The 26,572-nt window shown below is 48.8% G+C and overlaps 1 protein-coding gene across 2 annotated transcripts; it reads right to left on the reverse strand.

Annotated features, from left to right (window-relative positions):
* Positions 1–336: 336 nt before the first annotated feature.
* Positions 337–21,127, reverse strand: Nr2e1 (nuclear receptor subfamily 2 group E member 1). 2 transcript variants are annotated; one of them, XM_021175021.3, is made up of 9 exons: positions 20,232–21,127; positions 15,534–15,679; positions 12,047–12,134; positions 10,438–10,673; positions 9,077–9,223; positions 6,001–6,097; positions 5,464–5,613; positions 5,124–5,229; positions 337–1,095 (listed from the first exon to the last, which is right to left on the reverse strand). In XM_021175021.3, exons 1-9 carry the CDS (start codon positions 20,254–20,256, stop codon positions 933–935), a joined length of 1,158 nt encoding a protein of 385 aa, XP_021030680.1. In that variant the 5' UTR covers positions 20,257–21,127; the 3' UTR covers positions 337–932. The 2 variants fall into 2 exon arrangements, with proteins under 2 accessions (XP_021030680.1, XP_085699471.1); XM_085843345.1 differs by lacking the exon at positions 20,232–21,127 and adding an exon at positions 17,592–17,729.
* Positions 21,128–26,572: the final 5,445 nt, after the last annotated feature.

Below are 26,572 nucleotides of genomic sequence, written 5' to 3' on the forward strand. Positions count from 1 at the left end.
TCCTCCTTGGACGGAGGTTCTCTGTAGAGCTGTTGTGTCTCACCATGCTGCTCACCCTGAAGTCTTGCCGAGAAGTGCCATTGTCGTCAGTTCCTTTAATGAGGTTGCCTGGCCTACGGTATGAGAAGAGAAGAAAGAAGAGAAAAGAGAGAAGAAAATAGAGAAGAGAAAGAGAAAGAGAAAGAGGAAGAGGAAGAGGAAGAGGAAGAGGAAGAGGAAGAGGAAGAGGAAGAGGAAGAGAAAGAGAAAGAGAAAGAGAAAGAGAAAGAGAAAGAGAAAGAGAAAGAGAAAGAGAAAGAGAAAGAGAAAGAGAAAGAGAAAGAGAAAGAGAAAGAGAAAATAACCAGAAAGGGGAGGAGGAGGAGGGAAAGGAAATCACACAGCATAAGCTACGTTTCGCTTACTCGCTTGGTTCTGAAGGCCACTTAATGAAGTATTATGATAGAAGGAAAACGCTTGATAATACTTTTGATTTAAAACCTAAGCATTATTTTTTAAGTAAATGTTCCAACCCAACCGAGTCCTGAAGGCTGCAGTATATGATGGTGTCACACAAAAAGCTACTGTTGATCAACTGACTTTATGTGCTATGAAGGAGAAGAAAGCATGGCTTGTCTTTCAGCTTTGAATGATTCAGCGGGATCTTCCAGGTCAGAGGCAGAACGCCTGGTTCAGCCTGTGCTGGTGAGCCCAGTTCACCCCATCCCAGGGCATGGTGACAATAACTGTTGTAACCACCTGGCCTTTCCAGCTGTCCTGTTTCAGGGGGACAGCAGGTCATAGCTGTTGTTTTGAGTCCGTTGGCATTTTTTTCCTGAAGGCCACTCCCTCCCAAGTTTTTCCTTCCAGAAAGTCTTTTTATTTGAGGTTTGACCTGCATGTAGATGTCCATCTAATACTGCCCCATCTTGGAAAAGTGGGTACTGGAGCCCTTAGATGTCACTGGATTTGTACATATCTGAAAGTAGTCTCGTAATCGGCACATTGCCGATGGTTTTTTTGAAAAACACTTCTTCTATGGTGGATGGGCTAATTGACCGTAAAGCTGGTAAAAGCAACAGGAGTTTCCCGAATCGGCAGGGTTGGGTGGGGTATCTGCAATAGGAGAAGGCAGGAAATTGATGTCAGAGCCCCACACAAACAGCCATTCACAACTTATGCTTGAACACACATCATCTCCCAGGGAACTGCTGACCAGAGCCTCTTCAGAAACATATTGTCCCCACAGCAGACTTCAGGACAGGTGTCTCTGTCTGTTTCACAGGATGACTACTGGAATCCTCCAAAACAGGAAAAACACTGCCCAAATCACATGCTTGCTCGCTCGCTCGCTCACTCACTCAATCTATCATCCATCCACCCACCTACCCATCATCTATCCATCCATCCATCCATCCATCCTCCATCCATCTTCCCACCCACCATCCATCCATCATCCATCAATACCATTCTTTCTATCTCAATGTTAGCAAAGGGAGTACATTTTTATTTCTAGAAAAATCAGCCTTAAGACACCTGATGCTAATTTTAGCCACATAATAAACGCAATGCTATCACTGTAGGGAATGACCATAGGGTTGATTATGAAGTTGGCAGTGGAATTCATATTTTTAAATTCTCAACACTCTTGAGCAGACGATTTCTCTCAAATAAAATGGCTTCTTTTGCTAAGCAATTCTCTAAATTATCATTCAGGCATTATACTTTGTCACTCTCAGGAATAATTCCACCCTTATTACACTGCAAATTAAAGACTAAGTTCTGTTGGGTGGCAGTGCCACCCAACTTTCATGTCAATGAAATTGGCATATAATTAAAGATGGGAAAAATTGCTTAACAATGTCCTTACTTGATGTTCAACATACATTTGCACTCAGATGTGCACGTTCATTTCCCCCGCTGTCTTTAGATGCTATGTCCTACCTCTCAAACCCTGATCCTACTCCAGCCAATGGTTTGGACACGGGCATCAACGCCCTTTGCAGAAAAGCGTCCCTTCACTAAGAAAAAGCTACCTAAAACTGAGCTCCAGAGACACTTGTGTGGCTGATCCGTGTTCCACCTCTGCCACAGGTGCCAGAAACGGAGAGATCCTTCACAGGACCTTGCGAACTGTGCTTAACTGCCCAGTAGCCCCACACTACAGAGGGACTCAAGGAGAACAACTTCCATGTTCACCTTATTGCTCTAGACAAAGAAGAACTTCGTCCAGCCAGACACAAAGTGTATAAATCACTCTGACTGTTTGGATCTCACAGTATCAAGTTTTATAGGAACTCAGGGACAAGGCACCAGAGCACACCTACTAAGGAATACAGAAATGATGACATTTATCTAGGGTTAAAAAAAATGTTAGATATGGTGGCTCATCCCCATAACCCTAGGACCTGGGAAGCCGAGAAAGAATGGTTGCCTTGAGTTTAAAACTAGCCTGGACTATATACAGTGATAGTGAATCAAGGTAGGTCTGGCTTATAGAATGAGACCCTCATTCAGACAGCAATAACCAAACAAAAACAAAAACAAAAGCAAAATGCTCAACTAAACAAAAATACCAAACAACCTCATTAACAAACAGAAAAGCAAAACAGCTAAGTTTCACCATTTGCTCTGTTGGCTGAGCGATCTGCTAGGCTTTCCTTTAGTTTTGGTCATTTCTCTCTTCTGAGGTTCTGTTTCTCTCTCCAGATTGGGCTCAGGTGAGGTAGCAGGGATGCCTAAAGTGTCTACTCTGTCCGTGGCATCTGCCCAATACACCAACCCTTCCCTACTGTGAGAAGCTGCTGCAGAAAACAACACGTTCTGGAAAGGATGGACCTGGGAGAATCCAGAAACCACAGGCAGCCAACTGCCTTATGCTTGCGCTGGAATGAACCCAGAGCCTTGTGTGTGCACAGCGATCAAGTGCTCTGTCACAGAGCCACACCCAAGCCAAGTGTCAGCTCCTGACTGTCTGGCAAGTGGGTCAGCTACTCATCCCTTCCACTCCTCTTACTCTCTAGCTAGGAAAGAGCTGGCCACTCTGTCAGTAAGAACAGCTTACTACACACGCAGTAGAGTCCCTAGAAACAAAACAATGCGTGTGTCCATTATCTGGCTGCTCAAGATTATTTTGTAGTGGATTTAAGGACCGCTCCAAGATGAACTCATGCCTGGTACTGTGTTAACTGGACTAAGAACCTGTGACTAAGGTGGTCATACACTTTAGAGAAGAGCCTCCTAGTATTATGTTGGTAATTGAACACTATCAAACTGCTCTCCTAATTTTTATCCATTTACCCATAGTTAGTGTAGCTCCCAGCTCTCACCAGGGGGCTGCTTTTTCCAGGAGATCAGTAGATGATACCGCAGAGACAACTGGTCAAACTGTAGAGAATAAGTGACTGGTGGGGGGGGGGGGGGGGAGGGGGAGGCTGGAGAGATGATGGCTCAGTGGTTAAGAGCACAGGCTACTCTTCCAGAGGACCCAGGTTCAATCCCCACCACCCACATGGCAGCTCACACTGTCTATAACTCCAGTTCCAGGGTTAGACAGTGATAAGCAGGGGTGGGATTCTCCCAGGCCACCCTACCCCAGAAGCTCCTGTAGTACTGAGCCATCTCTGAGGTCCTCTGGCACCTCACACACCACCTCTGGTGGCACCCCACCCCCGGGGCTGCACTCACACTTCCTTACTGAAATCCTTCCACCACAAGAAGCCCCTCCCACGTGCCCTCTTCATTAGCCAACCCTTTCTGGGGCTGAGTCTGCTTTATTCTTTCCCAACTAGAATTTCTCTCTCCCATTCTTCCCTCTCTCCTGTATGAACTGAAGGTGGTGTTTCTGTCTGCTTCACACAATGGTAAGGGCAGTCTCTTGACCTTGGAGATAATTTACACCACCCCACTTGTGCACAGGCTGGGCTGAACCAGTAACTGAATTCCATGTTTTCTGCTCAGTGTTCTGAATATACTCCCAGCTCACAGAGTCAGAGGTTAGTTGTGATATACAAGTCAGAGCTTAATGGGAGAAACATGCTCAGATTAGGTCCTGTTCCATTTTGTAATTCTGAATTACAAAATTAAGTGCTTCCGATTTATATTCTATAGTTCAAAGTGGATTTTACATCTCCAGCCGTGGCACTTTACTGTGGGAAAGCGTACATACATAAACTACCAAGCCAGGTCATTTCAGTGGTTTTTGTTTGTTTAAAAAATGCAGTACACTTTTATTCCCTCAACATTGAAAGGGTGATATATGACACGAATAGGGATGTCCTAGCATCTAAATGGATACTGCTGACTTGGGACTTCTCCCTTAGTGAGGGAGGCATTAATGGCCCTTGCCCATACGCTTACCTCCACGGGGTATCTGTGGCTACTGTTGAGATGATCAACATTATCTCTTAGTCTCCATTCTACTCCAACCTCAGATCCACCACACTCCTAACTTAGGAAGCTAAACAGGTCTCACTACTCTTTTTAAAACCTGCCTTTTTGTGCCTCGAAATAGATTGGTAAAGACCACACTGGTGCTGGGCTGGGGGGACATTATTGATCTTCCAAGTTGGAGAGTTTCTACCAATATTCTGCATCAGTTAGAGGGCCCTGCTTAGACGGAGGTAAAGTTGTGGGTGCTGGGACCCTAGATAACTCAGCAGACACCAACCACTAAGAGCAAGTAACAGTCATGACCGGAGCAAAGATGGCTAAAAGCTCTGCGCTCCTTGAACTTGGGGTTGGCCTATGAAGGAACGCTCCTGTCTAAGGAATGATCTGTGCCTTTTCTAACTCAGTGTTTCGGACTGCAGTGCTTTTTGACTTTCTCCATGCCTAGACTCACAAACGCATGGATCCTCTTGGTTGGTCAGCTTGTTCAGCCAGAACAGCGTACTGTGCCCGACAATGCGCCACACACACACACACACACACACACACACACACACACACACACATCACCTAATTCAATTTGCCCTTCTCACCCTCCCCTCTAGAGACAGGTGAGAACATGGATTCTAACTCAATTAACTGGCTGGCAACAGGATAATTAGCCAGGACGTTTGAACTGGCTTCTTACAGCCTGCTGGAGCACTCACAATGGAGGCAATTTTCTTAAGTACACGTTCCCAGCAAATAGCGGTCACCTGGTATGAATGTAGCTGTTGAGAGTTAGCTGAGCCTCATCTTGGAGAGCTGCAATGGCGGCAGCATTCCGGAAACTTCTCAGATCAGAACCACTGTGTGTAGGAACTAGAAATGGAGACCAGGAAACTGTGAGAGATGGCAGGGAGTACCGTGGGCACACTGAACAGGTGATGAATGAGCAAGCAAGTTGCCAACCTTGGAATGTCACTTCTGTGAAAACACCACCTCACCTCCTCCCATGTTTCTCCTTCTCCCCCCCCTCCATAGGTCAGTCTAGGCTAGGCTCTGAAGTAGCTTCATTAATAGGGTGGCAAGAGGTAGGGGTGTGTGCCTGCTTACCAGCTTTGAAAGTGACAATACATTTCAGACAGGCAAATTCAGTGGCGTCTAATCGGAGCTGTCTGAACCGAGCCACCACCTCTTGCAAAGCCTGTATTTCAGATATGATCTTGTTCAGCTTCTGGGAGTCTGTGTTGTCAGTATTCATGCCTAGAATTGAAATCTGGGATAAATCCTCTACTATGAAGGCATTTTCATGTTTTAATATTGATTTTTGACAAAATCCTGCATATCAATATCTATCCAATTGTCACTCCGAGATATCTGGTTCCATGTAAACTGGCTATATTGTATGAAAGTTAATATAAAATCTTCTCTTGGATGATAACAAACACAGTAATTTGCATTTAAATAACAATGCAAGCAGTCATGAATACAACGGAACAACATTATTTGCATTTAAATATAGATTTATAAATGACAGGTAGACTCTATTGTTCTGCGGGAATTTGTTATTCTTTACATGTTATTCTTTTTTCAGTAATGTATTTTTATGGTAATTTCTACAACAAAGTCATTAAATTGTGCAATTCTTACCAGATACAGCCAGTAGAGTGTTAGCATCAACCGGAATGGCCCATTGTGCTATTCCTAGAACAAACAGTTCTCTCCATGCGTCTTCCAAAAGCATCAGCTGTCATACAATAGATGTATAATATAATATAGTGTGCAATTTATAAATTTATAAACAATTTCCATATGTAAATTTCCGTTAAAGTGTTTTAAATGCCTGTCTTGGTACATTTTTCCCCCCAAATAATCTATTTCCCCCCTATCTCCCACATTTTGCTTTTTGAAGCGGTGCTTATAGACACACACAGAGGCATTTCAGAGTCAGCCCCTCCAGCTCATCACAGTTCAATCCCCTCAGGAAAGAGTTAACCCCTCATGTCCTTGCTTCAACCTGCTGGCCACCTAGAAACTAGCAGCTGCTGAGCAGGTAGGCTGCTCTGGTGTGAAACCCTGAAGGCTGGCTGAGCTCCTAGGTCAGGGTTCCCATCCTCCTGGAGAGGGAGAATTCACTAATTCCCAGGAGGCGAGGGAGGGAAAATCAGGGTGTAATTATGTTAATCGGGTTTTGCTGCGTTTACTTCCTCTCCCTGCCTGATTTTTCTGAGGCTCATAAGTGGACAGCATCAAGGTGCCCGCCATCTTCATTCTAATAAAATGTGCTACTGAATATTTAAAATGAAAATCTGGCTCCTTTTCCAAATTAATATACTGAATTCCACTTCACTGTAGTTTGCTTATCATTGAAGGGTTTCTAGCCAAAGGCTAAGTGGCAGACAAAAAGTGAATTTTATTAGGATTAGAGTCTACAAATTCTTGTTTTCAGAAAAAGTAGCCAATTTATACATACATGTATGTGCACGTGCGCTGAGACTCATGAAGGTTTGTAACTAAATTCACAATTAGACCAAAATGCTTAATTTTTAAATGCATTCAAAATTAAGGTTTTTTTTTTTTTTCTGCATCAAATACAGGAAATGTTTTTAAATGAGAGGTAAACAGTAATTGTGGGCATATCTCACGCTAGGAGATCACATGTGTTTGGCACATCCTTCGCCCTCCTCGAAGAAGCATCTGGAAGGATGCGCTTATGATTAGTTAGCTATGAAAAGAGCTAAACCCTCTGCTTTAAGAACTCTGTATCAGGGATCCATGTGTAACAGCGTCAGAGCATTCGCTGAGCACCCACTGAGCATGTGCAAAGTCCAGGTTTGACCAGAAAGAAAAGAAGAAGAAAAAGAAAAAGAAAAAGAAAAAAAAACATATTAGCCTTTGGGGAAAGGACCATCACTACATTTCTGTGAGTGCTCTCGAGAGCCTATGACTGTGGTTGCCCTGATTCTTTCTTCCTCTGTTTTTAAAAAAATTTTTATTTTTATTTTATGTGCACTGGTGTTTTGTCTACATGCACATCTGTGTGAGGGCGTCAGATCCCCTGGAACTGGAATCATGGACAGATGTGAGCTGCTGCTGTGTAGGTGCTGGGAATTGACTACAGAGCCCCTGGGAGAACAGCCAGCACTCCTAACTGCTAGACCATCTCTCCAGCCCTTCTTTCTTTCTCTTAAGATTAAAAAATACAGCCGGGCGTGGTGGTGCACGCCTTTAATCCCAGCACTCGGGAGGCAGAGGCAGGTGGATTTCTGAGTTCGAGGCCAGCCTGGTCTACAAAGTGAGTTCCAGGACAGCCAGGGCTGTACAGAGAAACCCTGTCTCGAAAAACCAAAAAAAAAAAAAAAAAAAAAAAAAGATTAAAAAATACATTGACAAAGATGCATCTACCTATGGAGTCATTAGTTAGAAATAATTATGGCCAGGTGGTGGTGGCAAATGCCTTTAATCCAGCCCTTGGAAGGCAGAAGCAGGTGAAGCTCTGTGAGTTCAAGGCCAGCCTGGGCTATAAATCAAGTTCCAGAACAGCCAAGACTACACAGAGAAAGCTTATCTCAACAACAACAACAACAACAACAACAACAGAAAAAAAGAAATGTAATTATGTCATAATGGCATTTTAAATAATTTTTATATTCCCAACAACAAAATGTATGGGATTTGCTAAAATGCAAAGTTTTCCAATACATAATTTTCTTACTTTTGAACACTGTTTATAACTAAAGAATTATGTAGAATTGCTTTGTTTGTTTTTTGTTTTTTTCCCGAAAGCTCTAAAAGCAGTGAAAGAGTCAAGAAAGAAAGCAGGAGTGTCATCCAGCAATATCACGCTTCTCTCACACACGAGGCCCTGGATTTGATCTCCAGCAAGGCCTCCAAACAGACCAACAGGAACAAACCTAACAAGAGACTAGTTAACAAGACAGGTGCACAGCATCTCCTGGTTCTACATGGTGATAAATCTGTAGCCAAAACTGTGCATATCACAGTGGAGAGTAAACAGTTGAAGATACAAAATCTCACCGGGTTGGAAATTCTTTTGCCACCTTCTACTCCTCTCAGCTTGAGTGTTTGTAAGAAAACATCATTGTATCAATGGTTTTCCTTGTAGCTCAAGATGGCTGCAAACTCAAGGCTCTCCTGCCTCACCTCCTGCCTCACCTCCTGCCTCACCTCCTGCCTCACCTCCTGCCTCACCTCCTGAGTGAGGCTGAGTGGGGATCACAGTTGTGCTTCCTGAGCCTGGCTTGTCACCAGTGTTAGGGAACACTGAAGATTTTAAATTTGATGTCTCAATGAAACTGTAAAAAGATATAATGTACTTCTGTATGTGTTTTACCTAGAGCACATCTGGCTATCCTGAAGTAATGTAGTTACATTTTCTTTCTTTTTTCAAGGTAAGAGTTTCTCTGTGTAACTCTGGCTGTCCTGGAACTTGCTCTGTAGACCAGGCTGGCCTTGAACTCAGAGATCCACCTGCCTCTGCTTCCCAAGTGCTGGAATTGAAGGTGTCTGCCACCACTGCCTGGGCGTAGTTACATTTCTAACTAATTATTCCATAAATATTTTGGAACTCTAGAATGATACTGTTAAAGATAAGTGGCTTCCTTGTGGTTCCGAAAGCATGCTTGCCTTGCTGGTATATACAGGCAATGTCCAGCTCACAAGGCTGAGCACCCTTGCTTCCTTTAACACACACCCCTGGTCGTACCTGATCTTGCAAAGACAAAGTGGAAAAGGCTGGCACACTCTTTGCCCACTTGATGCTCATAAAGAGAAGCCTGGCAGCTGATTCACACACGGACTCAGTGGCCACTTCGTAGAGATACATTGGGGTCCCATTCACTTCATGGGGATACTGAGAGGAGGAAGAAAGACAAATACTGCAAGTGAGGGAACCCCAGCTTTGCAAAAACAGCTGACATTTCAATGCATTGGTGAAACAGAGGCTGAGCTGCTCTGGTTAAACATTCAGTTGCCTTCAAACATCTCTATCTACAGGGTTTGAGAAATCTTGTCTATTGGGGGAAGCATGTTTGCTTTCTTTGGGGGTTTCTGTCTTCCAAAGGGGTGTCTGGCTATTCTGTCCCCTGCAATAAAAAATTTCTTGGGCTGAGCCAAGTTCCAGGCCTGGCTCCCAATTTAGACAAGAACTGCTTGCATTTGTGTAAATAAAAATAGATGAGAAAAAAGTATAAATTAATAGGCATCCCAAACACAAATATGCATATGAGTATTTTTAGAAAGGATTAGTATATTATGGAAATATTTCAATTAGACATCTTAATCATTCACAGAGCATTCCCATTCATAACTGACAACATATTCATAACACTACTTTCCAGAGCTTATTATACATATCAAGGGTAAGAAAGCAATATTAAATATTGTGCGTGTGTATGTGCCCAGGTGTTTGGCTTCCCTGCAGTGTGAGGCTGCAGCTGGCCTCCTCTGGGGGGAAATCCTAGGTTCTTCCCCTTCAGTGGGAGCCTTGGGAGGAATCAACTCGAGGCCTGAAATGCAGTCCCTAGATGGCAGCCTTCCCAGGTCTGTCAGGCTGCGACCCTGCCCACAGGACCAACCCGGGGGATCCTTGATTGTGGGTAAGGGCAGAACAAAGAATACAGTCTTTTTAACAGGGATTTCTACATTTTCTCTCTTGCGCTGAAATCGTCCAAGATTATAGATCCCGGGGCATCTCATCCAGGTGGAGCCAACTTCTGTTCTAGTCTGTTCTGGCCCCTGGGAGCACCTGAGGCTGCACTCTGAGATTAGACAGCTCCACTCACCAACCGATTTAGCGTTCCTAAAGGTGCAGGTTTCTGGCTCCCCACCCCCGCACCCACCCCCATCCTCAGGAGTGTGCGTGCGTTTGTAGTGCCCAGAGAGTGGTCTACTGTAGGTTGAGCCAAACATCAGCATCTTTGGCTCAACAGAAGGAGCAAGAGACTCAGAGAGAGCGTCTGGGAATTCCTTCATCTTTCCCAGACCGCGGCTCAGCTCAGAACTGAGCGTGGCCTCCCCCTCCCTTTGCCTAAGAGGAGTCTCTTTGGACCCAGCAAAGCCACTAACCTTGGGCGTGGGCTGAGCCAGGCTCACGAGAGTCTGCCGTTCAGGAGTGGCAGACACAGCGGCCAACTCCAGACCGTGCGGCTCCAGCTGCGTGACCGCTGTGAAGAAAGCAGGGGCTGGCAGCGCTGCGGAGGGGAAGTGCGCAGCGGCCCCATTGTCTTCCTTGTGCCCACGGAAGTAGAGAGCCACCTGTTTGCGGATGGTGGACGTCCGAGGACCCCGCTCATGCTGCACAGCTACAGAGACAAACAGATGGACACATGCCTGGGATTAAAGGCGCGGTGACACTTGGATGCAGCGGGCTGCGTCTCCATCTTCACTTATAGACCCACCCGCAAGGTTACCAAGGGGCAGAGGTGAAGAAGAGAGAGGGCACGTGTTGCAGGGCGCTTGGGCACGTTTTCCCGGCACGGGTGGGAAGCAGGGATCTGAGATGGACAAGAGTGAGGGAAATGCTCAGCGGTCCTTCCCACCCAGGCATCTCAGGGAAACCAAGGACCCTCAGGGTCTCCAAAATCACAAGGTGCTCTCGCTTCCACTATCAAGAAAGGGAGGATCACACGTAATCAGAGTCACAGAGATGGACTCCCCCCACCTGCAGGTGTCCCCCCCACAAGTGGCTTTGGCCTCCAAGCCTCCCCCCAAAAAAGACTTGAGCTCAAGGAAAGATGGGGGATGGGACAGGGGCGAGCTGTCTTGAACGTGTGTGCGAGAAGTGACAATTACCACCAACAGTTTAAACAAACAAATTAATTCAGGGCAATCTTCCACCCGCAGAGCATGACAAGTTGTCAATACATAAGTTCAACAGGTTGGACGCTCCCTCCTGCTTCCTGAGCAGCCAGAGAGAGGGCATTCCAGACAGGCAGCCTCCACCGCAAGACTCACTACACAGCCACCCCAGGCTCTCCTCCACCTTCTCCTAGGCCCAGGGATGTCCTTGCAAAGCCCAGACCTGAGGAAGGCTGGGAAATGCAGCTTGAAGCTTTATCTAAATCCTGAACTTATTTAGGACCCAGGTCTGGCTTGACTTTGGGCCCCGGGATGTGGGCACGCCCCGGATGTGTGACACACCCCTGTGTGTCATCCTTCTTCTTTAGCCAACCCCCCTTCTCTCTCTTCTGGTCCACCGAAAAGGCTATTGGAAAGCTTAAGGCCAACTCAATGGCTATACTGAATTTGCCAACGAGGACCGGAAATCTCCCACTTTCCTCTCTCTGTGCTTGGAGAATTCCATAAAAACTTGATCATGAGATCTTAGGGAGGTTACAAAAGACTGCAAGAAGAGGTGAGAAACAGGGTTAAGATCCTAAGCAGGAAATATGCAGCTGGGCATGGGATTCTTGCCCTCAAGCACTGCCTTGGTGAGTGTGCGTTTGGGGCGCAAGTTTCCCATGTGGGTATGGGGCTTCCTGGAATACTGTGGGGTCAGCTGGGGACTGCTGCAGAGAGGCTACAACTCACAGCCTGAGGCCAGTCCCCAGCATCTGGAGAGGAGAGTTCTGTTGGGGAAATGATTTACATGCATAGGAGTGCCATCTATTTTCTGTACATATAATTTACTTACTACCCAATCAAAATTAGAAGAATAAAAGCATGTACTGATTACCATCTTTGTTCATGTTGACTTCCAAACACTTCTTCAGTCGACACGCCCTGCATTGGTTTCTGTGTGTCTTGTCTACGGGGCATCCTCCCTGAAACAGACCGAAGGCAGTCAGAGCTCCCCATAGCCCTTAGGTGGGGACTAGAACCATCCTGGGGTGTGAGGCCCAGCGTGGGGACTCTGGCCAGCCCCCAACTCAGGGCCGATGTCTGGACCCAATGACCTGGGAGGACCTTGGGCATTACCAGGTAAGTGAGGGTCTGGGATTCCCAGGGTTGAGACAAGAAGATCAGTCCTCGACCTCAAGTTATTGGACAAAGAGAAAAGTTTTTCCTGATTCTCGAGATGTCCTCGGGCCAAGAGAAGAAGCTCAAGAAGCAAACAGTAGCGGAACAACGCGCAGATGACGTTTTTTTTTTCAGGACCGAAGACAGCGACCTGGTCCTGAACTCAGCCAGAAGCTAGCCAGCCTGTAGCTATTGCTTGCTGCCAACCTCCGAGTGAGCCCATTGATCTGATAAGTAGACACCACTTACTCTTTGCACCTCTAGGTCCTTTCCTTTTGTAGTTAAGCCATCCTTGCACAACCACAAAGCAGAGTCAACCCTGAGGTACTAAGGATGGGTCTCAGCCTAGATCTACCGGGAATAGCCATCCCTGGAATGTGGGTGAAAGCCAGGGTGTTTAGAAGGGAAAGGCCCACAGAGAGAGTGTGGGGGAGGGCAGAGTTGAAGGGCAGAGGAAAACTCAGGAAGATTCGGGAGACAGTGCCAGAGAAGAGGGTAAGGTAGAGTGAAGAATCAGCCAGATAATGGGGGTAAACAGTTGCTGCTTTACGAATATTTTTCTGACAGGGATAAGCATACAAATGTCTTATGTAATTGTATATGTGTGGGGGAGGGGAGTCTATAAAAAGACGATTTAGCTGGGAGTGGTGGTGCACAACTTAAATTCTAGCACCTAGGGGGACAGAGACAGATTTTGGTGAGACCAGGGTGGCCAGGACTACAGAGTGAGACCCTGTCTCAAAATACAAACAACAGCAACAAAACCAAGAAAAACAACAACAACAAGAGCAAAAACATAAGCAGTAAGGCTTCTTCCTCCCCTGTTTAGTAATCTGGCGCTGGTTTTGAATGCAGGGCCGGGCCAGTGTCTACCATTGAGCTGTATCCCCAGATCATGGGGTTTTTGCGACAGAGTCTTCCTGCTCTATAGTTCAGGATGATCTGAAATTTACTGTGTAGCTTAGGCTGGCCTTAAATCTATGATCCTCCTGCTTCTCCTATGGCCACCACAGCCAGCCCGGATAGTGTTTCTTTTTAGTGTTTGTGTGTGTCCGTGTCATTACTGAGGGGGCATGTATATAGATACATAATATCTATATGTTTTGTTTTGAAGCACTGAGTGAAATTCCTAGCCTTCTGCACAAGTACTTTATACACAGAAAAGTATTTTAATTTTGCCTCACAATTTTACATATTCTTAAACACTGAAGTTGGAATGAGTATATTTACTTCTTGAAATATTCATGAGGAAAATTACACACAAGAACAACTCATCTAATTTTCTTCACCAATTAAAGTCCATTGCCTCGGGCTGGGGATGTAACTCACAGCATATACTCCGCACACATACACACTGAACCAACCCAAAGCAAAGGATGTTGATTTGTTTAAAGTAAAGGTAGATGGAGGTTCACAGTGACTTTTAAATGCCATCAGTGCTGTTAATAAGAAATTGAATTGGTGTTTACTTAAGTCTTAGAACAAGAGAAGAACTTGGATTTTTAGTTCCTAGAAGTCATCACAGCATCTTTGGCCAGCAGTAAAATAGCTCAGTGTAAAGAGTTTCAAATGATTTATTATTAAATGTAGTTGGATCTCCAATTTGAATGATCCCTTCTCCAGTATATTGATAAACGTTTAAAGGCAAAATGTCTCAAGTGGGTTTTCAGTCCCATCAAATGCACGCACGGAGAGATCTGGAGCCAGTGAGTAGGAGCCTCAACTTGACACCTTTATTCGTTTTGCCAAGGAAAGGACACGGGCCTGATGGGTTTGCTACCACCTCTTTGCAATCACTGCAGACTGCTATATAAGTGTCTTTGAATTGGTGACCACCTTCTTGGAAGCACAACACCTCAGACTTCCCAATTCTGTCTGTTAGATGCACTAGATGCACGTATAAGGTGTGTAAGATAATGTGGCCTGGCATGGTGACCTACACCTGAGACTGAAAGAAGATTGTGAGTTTCAGGCCAGCCTAGGCTATAGACCAAGACCTCCCAACAACAAACAACAACAACAACAACAGAATTCTAAGTAGAGATCCGGCACTCTACGAATGTCAAACCCATGGAGCTTCTGGGCCACAACCCCATGTTGTATATAATGTGATAGTGGTGAGCTAGACACTGAGAACCCAAGAAAGCAGGTGAGGTGTTCAAAATAACTTATCTACCAGCACATGTCTTCTTGTGTGTGTGCTGCCAATCAAAATCTATCAGGAATGGGTAAGAGCAAGTGGTCCATCTGAACAAGAACTCACAATAATTTACTAGTGACAGATGACTATGTGAGTTGACTTGTGTTCTATACATTAACTAGTGGGTGGTTTATTATTATTATTATTATTATTATTATTATTATTATTTTGGTTGCTAGAGGATGCCTCCTAACCAAGGAACTCTTAGGAGTCTGGGAGGAGTGAAGGGGAGGCTTCTATGTAAAGATGAGCCACGTGTGGAGTGGAAAGATGACCACTTAGGTGAACATGAGTCTGACCTGGGAATGGACTTAGCTCTGGCTGGAAGCTATAGTTGGGCTCTGCTCACTTCCTAACTGCCCCGTGTCTGTGAGATAGGTCAGCCCCTGCCAGACAGAAATGCAACTCAGCAGGGTCTTCCTGTAAGCAGAAAAGGAACACATGCAGGGCAATTTGATTAGGATCCTAACTTCCTCTGAGCTTTCTCTTCTAGCCAACCCTGCACTTTTCTGAGTCCTTACACCTGCCTACTTCCAGAGCATCTGCAGAGCCAAAAGGACCCAGCATCTGGTGCTGCATGGCTTTTGAGTATCCAGCGTTCACTCTGGAGTCTTAGCTCAAGGTGGAGGTGGCCATGGCTCAGTGGTTGTAGACTGAGCTTGGCTGCTGCTAAGACTGGGAATGCAAAGGGTGGGCAGCCTAATGGGCCACTTGCTGGCTTCTGCTTGCTTCCTTGCTGTCTCTGGGCAGGCCTTCAGACTAGGTGTGGGCCTTGTTCAGTGTCAAAATGTGACCAAGAAAAACCGTGGGAGTTCTGACTCTCTCCTGTAAACTCATTTGCCTTCCCTAACCTAATCTGGCCTTTCCAGAGCCAAAGGGCCACCCAAAGATGAGACAGAGGAGGCAAAAGGACCGAGGTCAGGGAATTCAGAGGCAGCCTTGGCAGAAATTGGTGGGGGGCACGTCGCAGAGGGGAGCCGCTAAGCTCAACCCTGGGGAGTACCTGGTTTCCAGACTTGCAGACATAGGTCCTATTCCTTCGAATGCTCCTCTTGAAGAATCCAGAGCAGCCGTCGCAAGCGTAGACCCCGTAATGCTTCCCGGAGCTGCGGTCACCACACACTTTGCAAGGGATATCTAAAATGCGGCCTGAAAGACGGGGAGAGGGGGAAAGAGTGAGAGGGAGTGCGGGGGATGTGGGGGGAGGAGATGGAGGAAAGGGGAGAGGGGGAGCGAGATGCTAAGCAATCTGACCTCTGAGGGGATTAGCATCGGGGCTGCAGTAAAAGCAAATAATGAAGAGATTTTATAGCCAAACTTTTTTTCCCTGAGCAAGTGTCAGCTTCCTACAATAAGCATTATTCATGCACCGCTACATGTATTTGGGTCTCCTCTAATCGCCGAGACCCATTTTGGAATAAAAGATTACAGCAGGCCCGGGCAGCAGCTCGGCCCGCCGCTGCCTTTCTGCTCCGCCGAAAGTTTGGCTGCCTCCCTCCTCTGCTCTTGCATTTAACAGGGGAAAAAAAAAAGTTGTTAGTGAGCGCGCAAGGAGACAAACTTGAAATGTAAAAGGGAAAAAGAAGAAAAACAAACACGACTGGAACCGGGTTGGCAGCTGGAAGGCAATCGAGCTTTCTCTGAGCTGAGCCGGGCGGCTGTTATTATTAGGGTTATTATTGTGATGCTAATACTCAGATTATTAATGATAATAAGGGTAGTGGTAATTGCCCAACTTTCTTTTTACCTATGGAAAAAAATGCTTAGTGCTGCGAGTTTGAGAAATTATTTCTTTCAGAAAAAAAAAAAAAGTTGAGGGGGAGGGAAGTAACCGGTGTGAGCAAGAACAGAGATAGCCAATTGGTGGCTTTCTAGTTGGGGTAGACAGAGGTAGTCACCTCTCCCCCTTTACCCCCAAGTCCTTTCCGCCCGAAACACCGGTCTCTTCCCTTCACCACTTCGTGGTGGTGGCGTCTTCTGCATTTTTTTTTTTTTTTTTTTTTGCTGCTGGAGGAAAGGGGAGTTGTTTTTGCTTTTTTGTTTTTTGTTTTTTTGACTGGCTCTAATTTGTCTGGGATTGCTACCCACGCAGGAGAACTTTGCCTGGGCTCTCCAAGCCTGCCGGCCTTTGGGAAGAGGGCACTAAGAAGGGGTGCGTGTTTTCTCTCAGGCCTGAGTCCAACAAGTGCCTGAATCAAGCTACAGACGAAGACACATTTCCGTAAACAATGGGGATATTTATAAAACGTGTTAACATTATCATTAAAAAAAAAAATACAGCCAACAACAATTAACACCTGATTTTCCCATCGCTCCGGGTCAAAGGCATTCCGACCCGGGACCAGGCTATCTCCCGCCTCGTGGGAACCCCACAGCAGCCCCGGGAGCACCCAGATTGGGGGCGGGAGAGGCAGCGGTGGGAAGCTGAGCCAACGGAGCTGGGGAGGTGAGGGCGCTGTCTGCGGAGGCCCCGAGGCGAGGGAACCCCAAGGCGCCTGAGACGGCTTGCACTCCGGGCCCTGGCCTCCTCTTCCTCAGGTGGAGGGGGGAGTGCGGGGGGCCCGGCAGGGGGAGGTCGGTAAGGACCCGGCTCAGCCCGGGTAATTACAACCCCGCCGCAGCACCTGCCTATAGAGCCACCAGTGACCCGTCAAAAAGAGTAGCATGGGAATTCGGACGGCGACAAAGGCTGGCGGGGGAGGCGTTCGGCGCTGCGGCCACCGCCTGGGCGCCCCCTCTCCCGCAGGGCAAGAGCGGAGATTGTGTTGGGGAAGGGAGGGGCTGGGGTGAATCAAGTGTAGTTCTTGTCCTTCACCCCCTGGGGCCTGTCACTACTCCCCAAACAACTCACGGTCGCGCCTGGACTGCGCGGCCACCAGCTCTGCTGCACAGCACTCCCCGTGGAAACAGAACGCAGAGCTCAGATCTTCCAAAGTTCTCCTCCCTCTGGTCGCTTGGGGCCCCCTATTAAGGGCTCAGGAGCACTGTCGCCCCAGCTGCCCTTCTCGTCCCGGCAGCACTGAGGGTGAGCCCAAAGGGGAAGCAGTGGCGGGCCGCTTACCCAGGCTTCCCATCCAGATTGGAGCCTACGGTCACATATTTCTGGAGAAGACGAGCTCAAGGTGGATGGCCCTTTTCTGGCTCATCGGTCAGGATGCCCAATTGTCACCACTTGGGCTTGCTGCTCGGCCTTAATGGCTGACTTCCCCATCCAAGCAAAGGAGAGCCTGAGAGCTGGGTTGGGGCGGGGCACAGAAGGGAGGGAAGCGAAAATTCCAGGGCATAGAGGGTCGACGCCTCCGACTCCACCACCCAGCCACGTTAAGGTGACTTGGGGTCACAGACAAGCTGGTTGACTGCGGCGTAGCTCTTCTCTTTTAGCAAGCCGAGCGAACTCAGACGTGAGTCGAGCGAGTTTCCTGAGGCTGGAAAACGGTTCTTAACTTCCCTCCCCAGGGGGTCCCCTCGGAGCTTTTTGTGGGTCATAATTGCCTAAAGATATATGGCAGCTTCGATTACTGTAATTACCATCAGAGGCTGTTGAAAGAAGTTAGTCTGGGCTGCAAGGGTGACTGGTCAGGGTCTTGGTACCACCCAGGCGGGGATCCGGGTAACAAGGCTCTGTTCTCCAGCCAGCCAAGGAAGATGAAGACCTCCCCGCCTCGCAGGGCCCAGACCGGCCCCGCTGCTCTCAGAGTCCCCTCATTGCCTGGACCGCAGGGCCACAGAATTTCTGCTGGCCACAGCCTGGGTCTGAAAACCTGGATGAAGCGGCACTTTTTGCAGGGTCTGCTCCCTGACCCAGAGAGCAAATTTCTCAAAGCCATCGGGCACTGACTGGAGTCTCCAGGCCTTCAAGGGCAATATCCAACGCTTGATAAGCTAGAAAACTCAACTCTCACGTCATGTGCCCACCCTGACTCCCAAGTCCAGAGTCTGCCAGCCAGCATCTGTCTTGTTCACAGAGCTGGGGTGCTGAGCTGAACGCCTAGCTTCGCACCCGTCCCTTCCCTCGCCTCCCAGGACACACTTTTCAAGTTCGCTGGAAGCTTCGAGCTTCAAAGGAGCAAAGCTCCTCAAAATCTCAGAGACAGGTTTGGCTGTTCCAGGGTGAACGTGCCAGGGAGGCCTCCCAGGCCCTTCAACCTCAGTGTTTGCCTGGCATGCAGGTTTGTAATGCAGCAGGAATGGTCTCCTGTTTCTCTTGGGAAAGATACTCACCCAGAATTTTATTATTATTATTATTATTAATTTCTGAGCCTGCACTACTTTCCAGAGCTCAGAACAGCCAGGGCAAGGATAGGCCAAGGCTAATGGAAGCCGTGGTCCTGCCCAAGAGTCGGTTGTGCACTGAAGCTGTGGTGAAGGTTCCTTCCCTGGGCCCTATCTCTGACCTTTTTCCTTTTTTCTTTTTCTTTCTTTCTTTCTTTCTTTCTTTCTTTCTTTCTTTCTTTCTTTCTTTCTTTCTTTCTTTCTTTCTTTCTTTTTCTGTTTTGTTGACGTTCACTTTACTCTAGTTTTTAAACTCAGCACCCAAATCAAAACAAGCGCACAAAATGAAAACACAAGCCACTTCTTACGGGGGCGAGAGGTGGAGGCGGGAACTGCATCCATCCTAAGTGAGACTTCATTATCAGTCCCCAGAAGTAACCAAGACTCTTCCAACTTTCAAAGACCCTGGACAATGAGGGCGAGTGAAGGGGGAGGGGGCGGGAAGGAACTCATAGAGAGCGCCAAAAATGTTATTGGGTGGTGGGGGGGACTACACCGGTGGCTAGCGAGTTTCAGGGTGTGCGCACTATACACAGACCCTAGAACTCCCAGCCTCCGGCCTGTGGAAGGCGGGAACTGGAAAGCCCCGGGGAGACCGTTGCACCTCGTAGGCGCCTACTACGCCGGCTCAGGCCTACGCACTCCGAGGGTCTGCAGATTCTGCGCTCGCACACGCACAGCTGCCCTGCACTCCTGTCTTTGGAGGTCAGCAGAGATCAGTTGCAGCAGTGCAGTCTATGGGAGAGGAAGCTGGAAGAAGAAGCGCCCGGAGTGAGCAGGCCGCAGACTCCTGTCGGTGCTGGGCTCCGGCTCCGAAAGTCCTTGGGATTAGGGATTTGGTCCTCTCTTTGCTAGACTGGCTCGCCATACTTTACATTCCCCAGTTATGACCTACGCGGATTTAGGATTAAGGAAAATGTGACTTTTAAATGGTTTCTGCTTCCCGGTTTTGCAGGATTATTTGAAATAGCTGGAAACGGAGTGCAAAGCATTCCATTCGAAATCCGCTTTTTGCAGAGTTGCTTTTGCGCGCTGCAAGCTCTGAGTTTTTGAGCGGCTGCGTTATTGTGCGGCCGCCTGGAGCTGCGGCCCAGTTCCCGCCCCCGGCTCACCCCTCCCACCCTCGGCACCTGCAGCTAAATAGAAACAGCAGGCTGGACCGGTGGGCTGCCACGGGTCGCAACCTTCCTGATACACCGGGGAGACCCGGAAGAGCTACTAGCATCCAGAAGCAACGAAATTGCTCTCCTAGTTGCACGAAACGCTCCAACGCAACAGTCTAAGAGAGCTAGGCCAACGGACTTACAAGCCCGAGAGAGTATCACTCTGGGGCTCAAATTCAGAGCTCTCAGAAGGACCATCCCGGCCTCCCAGCCTGCCCTCCCCAGGCCACGCGCCAGGACCCCGCGGCTGCCCGAGCGGTACCCACTTGTTGATCCGGCGGGCTTGCTCATGCTGGCGGTCCCCGGGCGCAGCGGTTGGTGGGCACTGCCGGATTCCCGACCCACGGCGCCCACGTCGCCGGCGGCCGCCGCCGCTCTCCAGCCGCCCTCCAGCCTGCGAGGCTCCCGGGCGGGACAGACAGGTGGCTATTGGTTGCGCGCTGCCCTGCTCTCCCCTGCGCTCAGAATTCGTTCCACAGTGGAAATGTAAGCATCCTTAAGTTTCTTTCCCGGCTCTAGCAAAACTGCAGCTGCTGGGGATGCGGCTTGATGTGGACACAGTCTTGAACAGACAGATGGAGAGATGGACAGACAGGCTGAAGAGGGAGGACAGCGCGAGGGGAATATGGAAGGACAGAGATGGAGACACGGAAATGGTCTTCCTACGGAGCAACGAGGGCGAAGTTCCCCTCGTTCCCCATGCCTGGTACTGCTTCCAATCTCTCCCTCCACACAGGCATGCAGAGTGGGCAGCTCTCTGCAGACTGCAGATCTTCTGCGGAAAGGCGAAAATCACAGCCGCAGTCTCAGAGGCAGATTAAGCTCCTCGCTGCCGGAGCCCGGGCGCGGAGAGGGGAAACTAGATTGCTGGGAGATCTTCCAAGGGGAGAGGTGGCCAGATCCGAGTTTCCGGGGACAGCCGCGCGTGCAGCGGCGAAGGGTCCCCGAAGTTCATTACCCTGTGACTTTGTGCCTGTCGCTGCGGGCCCGGTCTCTGGTAATATCTCCAGTAGCGCTCTGACAGGCAGCCGCGGGGAGGGGAATAGGGCGTCCCTGGCCCACTTAGCTTTTCCCCCAACTCCTGGCGGGGTCTGACGTCAGCCATGTGCGGGGAGGAGATGGGAAGAGGGAGGGGGTTAAATGCTAATGATATTAATGAACCTCCAAGCGGCTTCCAAAGAAAATGCAAGCGCTCTCGGAGCTGAGGAGTTGAGAGTGAATACGGGCAAGCGGCTCCGTGCGTGCGTGATGGTGAGGACGGAGCCGCTCTTGTAATAAAAAAAAATATGAATTTTTATATTTCACGGGAAGGGAGGAGGGGAGGGGTGGCGGGGCTCTCTCAAAACGCTTTTCCCCTCTCTCCAGAATGCCAGACAGATAGATTCGTGGAAGATATTGGGTAGCTGTGTCTGTGTATGATTGTGTGCGCCCGGACATGGCCATGTGAGTTGGTTCATTGTTGGTCTCGTGCCCCTTCTGTTGGGTAAAACTTGGATCTGGCCCGAGGTGAGTAATTTATTCATTTTGCAACTATCTATGGAAGGCCAGACCTGAGGTCGCGGTGAGCGGTCTTGGGGACTGGTCTGGGATCTTGGCGGTCCCTCGGTCTCGGCGTGACGGCTTTGGGCACCGCCGCGGGGAGGGCTTCGCCAGCTTCTTGCAAACAAAACCGGCCAACCCGGAGCTGGCGGAGTCCCTCTCGCCTCCATTGCGTGTACTGAGCAGCGGAGAGGCAAAGCCTAAAAGCCTTCCCTCCTGAGGTTGGTACCCAGCGGGTGTCGCTGGCTTCGCCCTGCAGGCCTGGGGACTCTGGAGAGCTCCGCCACCTTCCTCCCCAGCCGGGTCGCCTACCCGAAATCCTAGAGCTCTCTGGCACGTTGGTCGTGGCAGGGCGCGGGGACAGCGCGCGCCGAGGGAGCAGTGATCTCCGATCTCTAAGAGATTAATTCTATTTAAGCTCCCTCCGCCGCTTGAACTTGTCGAACAAGAGGTTGTCAGCCTCTCCTCGGGACGTGGGCCCGGCCGGGGGTCAGAGGTCGCGCCTCCAGCGCTCCAGACCGAATTAGAGGCTGGGGTCTGGCGAGCGGTGGACAGCGCTCCTCCTGGTCGCTAGCCCACCCTTCCCGCAGCTCCCTCCTCACCTGGCCGCAGTGCCTGCTGGCGTCTCCCCTGTGGCCGCTTGGCCCTGCAGATCCAAGGACCGGGTTCCAACTCGAAAGGGCTGTACGCTCGCGTCTCAGGCCGCAGCTCCTGAAAGCGACTTTTCCCGGATTTCCCGAGCCTGGGAGGCAAGGAACCAAGAGCAGCACACACAGCAACTACCAGGCTTAGGGCCAGGCCACTTGGAACAACCGAGAGGCGAGTGACCGTGTCCCATACCACCTCTCCTTTATGGTCTTTCAAACAAGGGCGAGTATAGGGTATGCTGGGGATTTTTAGATGACAAGGAGGGAAAATTAACATTTTTTTGACAGTCAACTTGGGTTGCCAGCGAGCCCTGCTCACAGCACAGCTTAAACTCGAACTCAGTGCACAGAGAGAAGAGGCATTTCCGGCTAGGGTTTTAGAGCCAGGGTGCCAGGCTCGGCTTTTGGTGTTCGGGTCTAACTCTTGCCAGAGATCCAATTGATGCTGCTGCGGCAGACACCACCATCGCGATGTGGAGGCAGAAGGGGGCGCTTGGTCAAGGACAAAGGACTTCAAGTGGAACTAATTTGCCGCGGGCAAAGATGTGGGCAAGTGGTGGTGGGAACTAAACACCGACTTGTCTTCAGGGAGAAGTTTAAGGATTTGTGGACAGGAAGAGAACTAGCGATTTTTCAGGTGCCCAGTCTGGAAGGTGGAAGGACTTGGCTACCCTGGATTCCAAACAACTCACAACTCCTCCTGCAGTGCCTGCTGACTCATTTACAGACACCAAAACTTGTGAAAAATACTCCCAAACTCGGCACAGTTGTCCCCCAAACAAAATTGGAATGTTCTTTCTCCAGCCACTAACTAACTCTTAATGGAACTAGGTGCCAAGAAGCCCACTAAACAGACACGGGTGCACACACCCCACCCCCACTCCACACCGAGAGAACTATCCAATTCTGGCAAAAGCCACAAGGGGCTACCCACCCCGCAGCATATGCGTTCTGTATTCTGGGCGCCCGACTGTAATTATCCGCGCGTTTTGCATAATTCACAATACAGTTCTGAAATCATCGTGATGACTTTCTGGCATGATTGGTTCGGTGGTAAAGGCAGCAACTAGCTCCAGAATAGGCTGGCGGGCTTAGGATTCTACAGCCCCTAGATGCGCGGAGAAGCCCAAGGGCTGCCTGGCCCCTGCTCGAGCCAACCAGCTGAAGGCCACAGGGACCCTGGCTCTAAACTTTGGAAAACTGAAGCTAATTGGGACACGGCTCAAAGAAAAATCTTTAGCAGAGCAAAGACTGACTTCATTTCCCATCCACTGGCCTTAACACGCTGCCCGCCTCATAGGAGGTGCCACAGAATGTGGGAAAGAAAGAAGTCCTTGGCAGACTTCCCGAGGGGCCTACTAGAGGCACAGCGAGGAAACCAGGAGATGGGAAATCAGATCCTGCCCATCTAGCTGTGTAACCTTAGGCAAGCGACTAGACCTCTCTGACCCTCAGACTGTTATCTATAAAAAAAAAAAAAAAAAAAAAAAAAAAAAAAAAAAAAGATTGTGCCTTTGTTTAACTTCCAGTTCCCAAAGTTCTCCCTATAAGACTCTTAAGGAGAACGATTGATAAAAGAAAGTGCCATCTATCCCATCTTTAACAGATGCAAAGATACATTTTTAGGTTGGCAAAAGGGAAAAGCCAAATTCCAGGACCAGATCCAAAGTTAGCCCCTTATCTCCTCTCTCACCTCTGTTTGTCTGTTTGCTTTCATGACATGGTCTCCCTGTGTATCTGGTTATCCAGGAACTCACTATGGAGTAAAGCAGGCTGGCTTCTTCCTATCCAGAGATCCTCTTGCCTCTGCCCACTACGTGCTGGGATTAAAGGTGCCTACTTCCCCCTCACCTCTTCTGAGTCTGCTGCCTCAACCTAAGCTAAAGCCTGCAACCCCAGCCAGGTTTGTTTCATTGAAGGATGACTCCATTTTGATTCAGGGGGAAAAATTCATGCAACAATAATTAGCACCCAACATGTGAGTCCTGGGGATATAGATTAATGGTATGGCCCCTTCCTTACTCATAGAGACTGGGAGTGGGTACCGATGACACATAACAATAGTGGTTTGGGGCAGCAGGGCTGGAGTTTTGGCTCTGCATTTAAGAGTTGCTATAGTAGAGGACTTGAGTTTGAATCCTTGAACTCTAATGGAAGCTCACAGCCATCTGTCACTACAGTCTGGAGATCTGATGCCCTCTTCTGGCCTCCATGGACACCAGCCGTGCATGTGGTGTACATGTATATACAGGCAAACACCCATGTACATAAAACAGTGTTTTAAAATTTGAGACAGGGTTTCCTCTGTGTAGCCTTGGCTGTGCCAGAACTTGCTCTGTAGACTATGTTGGCCTCTCACAGAGTTCCACTTGCTTGTGTTTCCTGAGTGCTGGGACTGAGGTGTGTGCTACCACCACCTGGCTAAAACAGCATTTTAAAAATGTTTTAGATTGAGGTCAATGCAGGAGACACTTGGAAAGTATACAGAGGTTCCCAGATCAGTGAGCAGCATTGTGGGTTACACATAGATCCTGGAAAGTTGGTCTTGGACTGAGTGCATGCTCTGTGCAGCTTCTGAGACCGATTCTTACAGGTCTTTCCTCTGTCCAGCCAGTTTAAAGCAGTGCTTCAATTCATGTTAACCAGGCTGTGTGAGAGGCAGGTGAGGGGACCCTTCTAAGTCCCCGGGGAGGTGGGGGGGGGGTGACAGCTGTATGTGATGCTTGTTCTGCACTGGCTTCCCTCAAAGGATGCCAAAGCCTCCTTTCCCTGCCTCTCTCCCTTGCTACTAAATGGAAAAGACCTAAAAGACCGGGAAGGGAAGGGAAGGGGAAGGGAGGGGAGGGGAGGGGAGGGGAGGGGAGGGGAGGGGAGGGGAGGGGAGGGGAGGGGAGGGGAGGGGAGGGAAGGCTGTAAGCAGCAAGCCCTGCTGAAGTCACTGTGGAACTCAGCCCCTTCCTTCTTTACATGCTAGTTTGCATGAGGGAGAAACATGCTTTTCAGTTACTTCTAAGTGTATTGCCAGACAGCCCCTGGCTATGGCTTGCCCAGTAGGTGGATCATGGGGCAGAGCCCCGACAGGTAACAGGGGTCCAGTAAGGTTCTGCTAAGTGGCAGAACTGGTACCAGCCTTGCTTCTGATTCTTCAGTTCTTCCAAGACCCTTTTCACACATTGCTTGGCTACTGACCCTTTTCACACATTGCTTGGCTACTGACTCTACTCAGCAAAAAAACAAAAACAAAAACCCCACAGAGAACAATCCAGAAAGCAATCCCAGCTCCCCCAGAAGACAATGGGCACTGAGCTGCAGACTTTTCTTAGCACAATGCAGGACAGCGCTGCTGAGAGTTGTCCGTTATAAATCCTGTCTCCGTATTTACACACACATACACACCCTACTGGGCAGAAGAAATTCAATTCTAGAGTCAAAGAGGAGAAACTTCTGGAGTCTCACTGCACCTTGCACTAACACTCAAATAGAAGTGTCTGCCCTGCTGGGCTGTGGTGGCACACACCTTTAATCCCAGCACTCAGGAGGCTGAGGCAGGTAGATCTCTGAATTCGAGGCCAACCTGGTCTAAAGAGCAAGTTTCAGGACAGCTAGCGTTATGAAGAGAAACCCTGTCTTGAAAAACAAACGAGGAGGAGGAGGAGAGAGGAGGAGAAGGAAAGAGGATGAGGAAGCAGCAGCAGTAGAAGCTACCCAGCCCTCCGTGAGTTTAGCTCTAGTGGGGTTTACATAAATGGGATATGTAAGTGAACCTGTTTGATTGGCATCACCCCCCCCTCAGTGGGACAGTGTTGGGTGAAAAGGTATAGGGACAGGTTCAGGGTCCCCTAGTCTCAGGAGGCAAAACAGAGTCTGACTTTCTGAAACAAAACTGTCTAAGGGATTACAAAAGAGGCATCTTCCTGGAAGATGCTGGGTACCCATCCTCCTTTAGCCCCTTCAGTTCCTATAAGTTACCCAATCAGTTTGGCTTTCTTGTAACGCCCAGACTCTCAGAGCACACAAATCAGAAAGGACCACAGTACACATTCGTTTTTACTGATTAGGACACTGGGACCCTTCAAACAAACAAACAAACAAACAAACAAAACAAAACCCTGTCCTTAGTCACCCATCTGAAAATAAAGACCACACAAGAATCCTGGTCTCTTGATGCTCCTTAATATCTATTGCATAGCAGGAAGCCACCCCACACTGCCTAAAAAGGCTTCTCAGAGCTCCAATTAAAGGAGACTCACTGGATTCCCAACGAAGGCCCGGGAATTAGGAGCAGTGGCCTGTGTATCCTGAAGCGACAGAATGCCATCTCTGCGACCCCAGCCTCCTTTCCTCAACACTCCCTCACACTTCCTCTCTACCACTGCTTAGTTCCTTGTGTCCTAAGGGATAGGAAGCCTGGGAGGTCTTTT

The sequence above is a fragment of the Mus caroli genome, unplaced genomic scaffold (assembly GCF_978045245.1).
Source record: "Mus caroli unplaced genomic scaffold, Mus_caroli_1 scaffold_9, whole genome shotgun sequence".
NCBI classification, from domain to species: domain Eukaryota; kingdom Metazoa; phylum Chordata; class Mammalia; order Rodentia; family Muridae; genus Mus; species Mus caroli.

Excerpts from the sequence above, each read along its gene's own strand:
- Nr2e1 (XM_021175021.3), bottom strand. The coding sequence starts at position 20,256 with ATGAGCAAGCCCGCCGGATCAACAA. Across the intron at positions 6,098-9,076 it reads CTTTGTCTTTGCAAGATCAG|CTGATGCTTTTGGAAGACGC; the intron begins GTACGACCAGGG and ends ATTGTATGACAG. Across the intron at positions 5,230-5,463 it reads TATTGTCACTTTCAAAGCTG|TTCCTACACACAGTGGTTCT; the intron begins GTAAGCAGGCAC and ends CTCCATTTCTAG.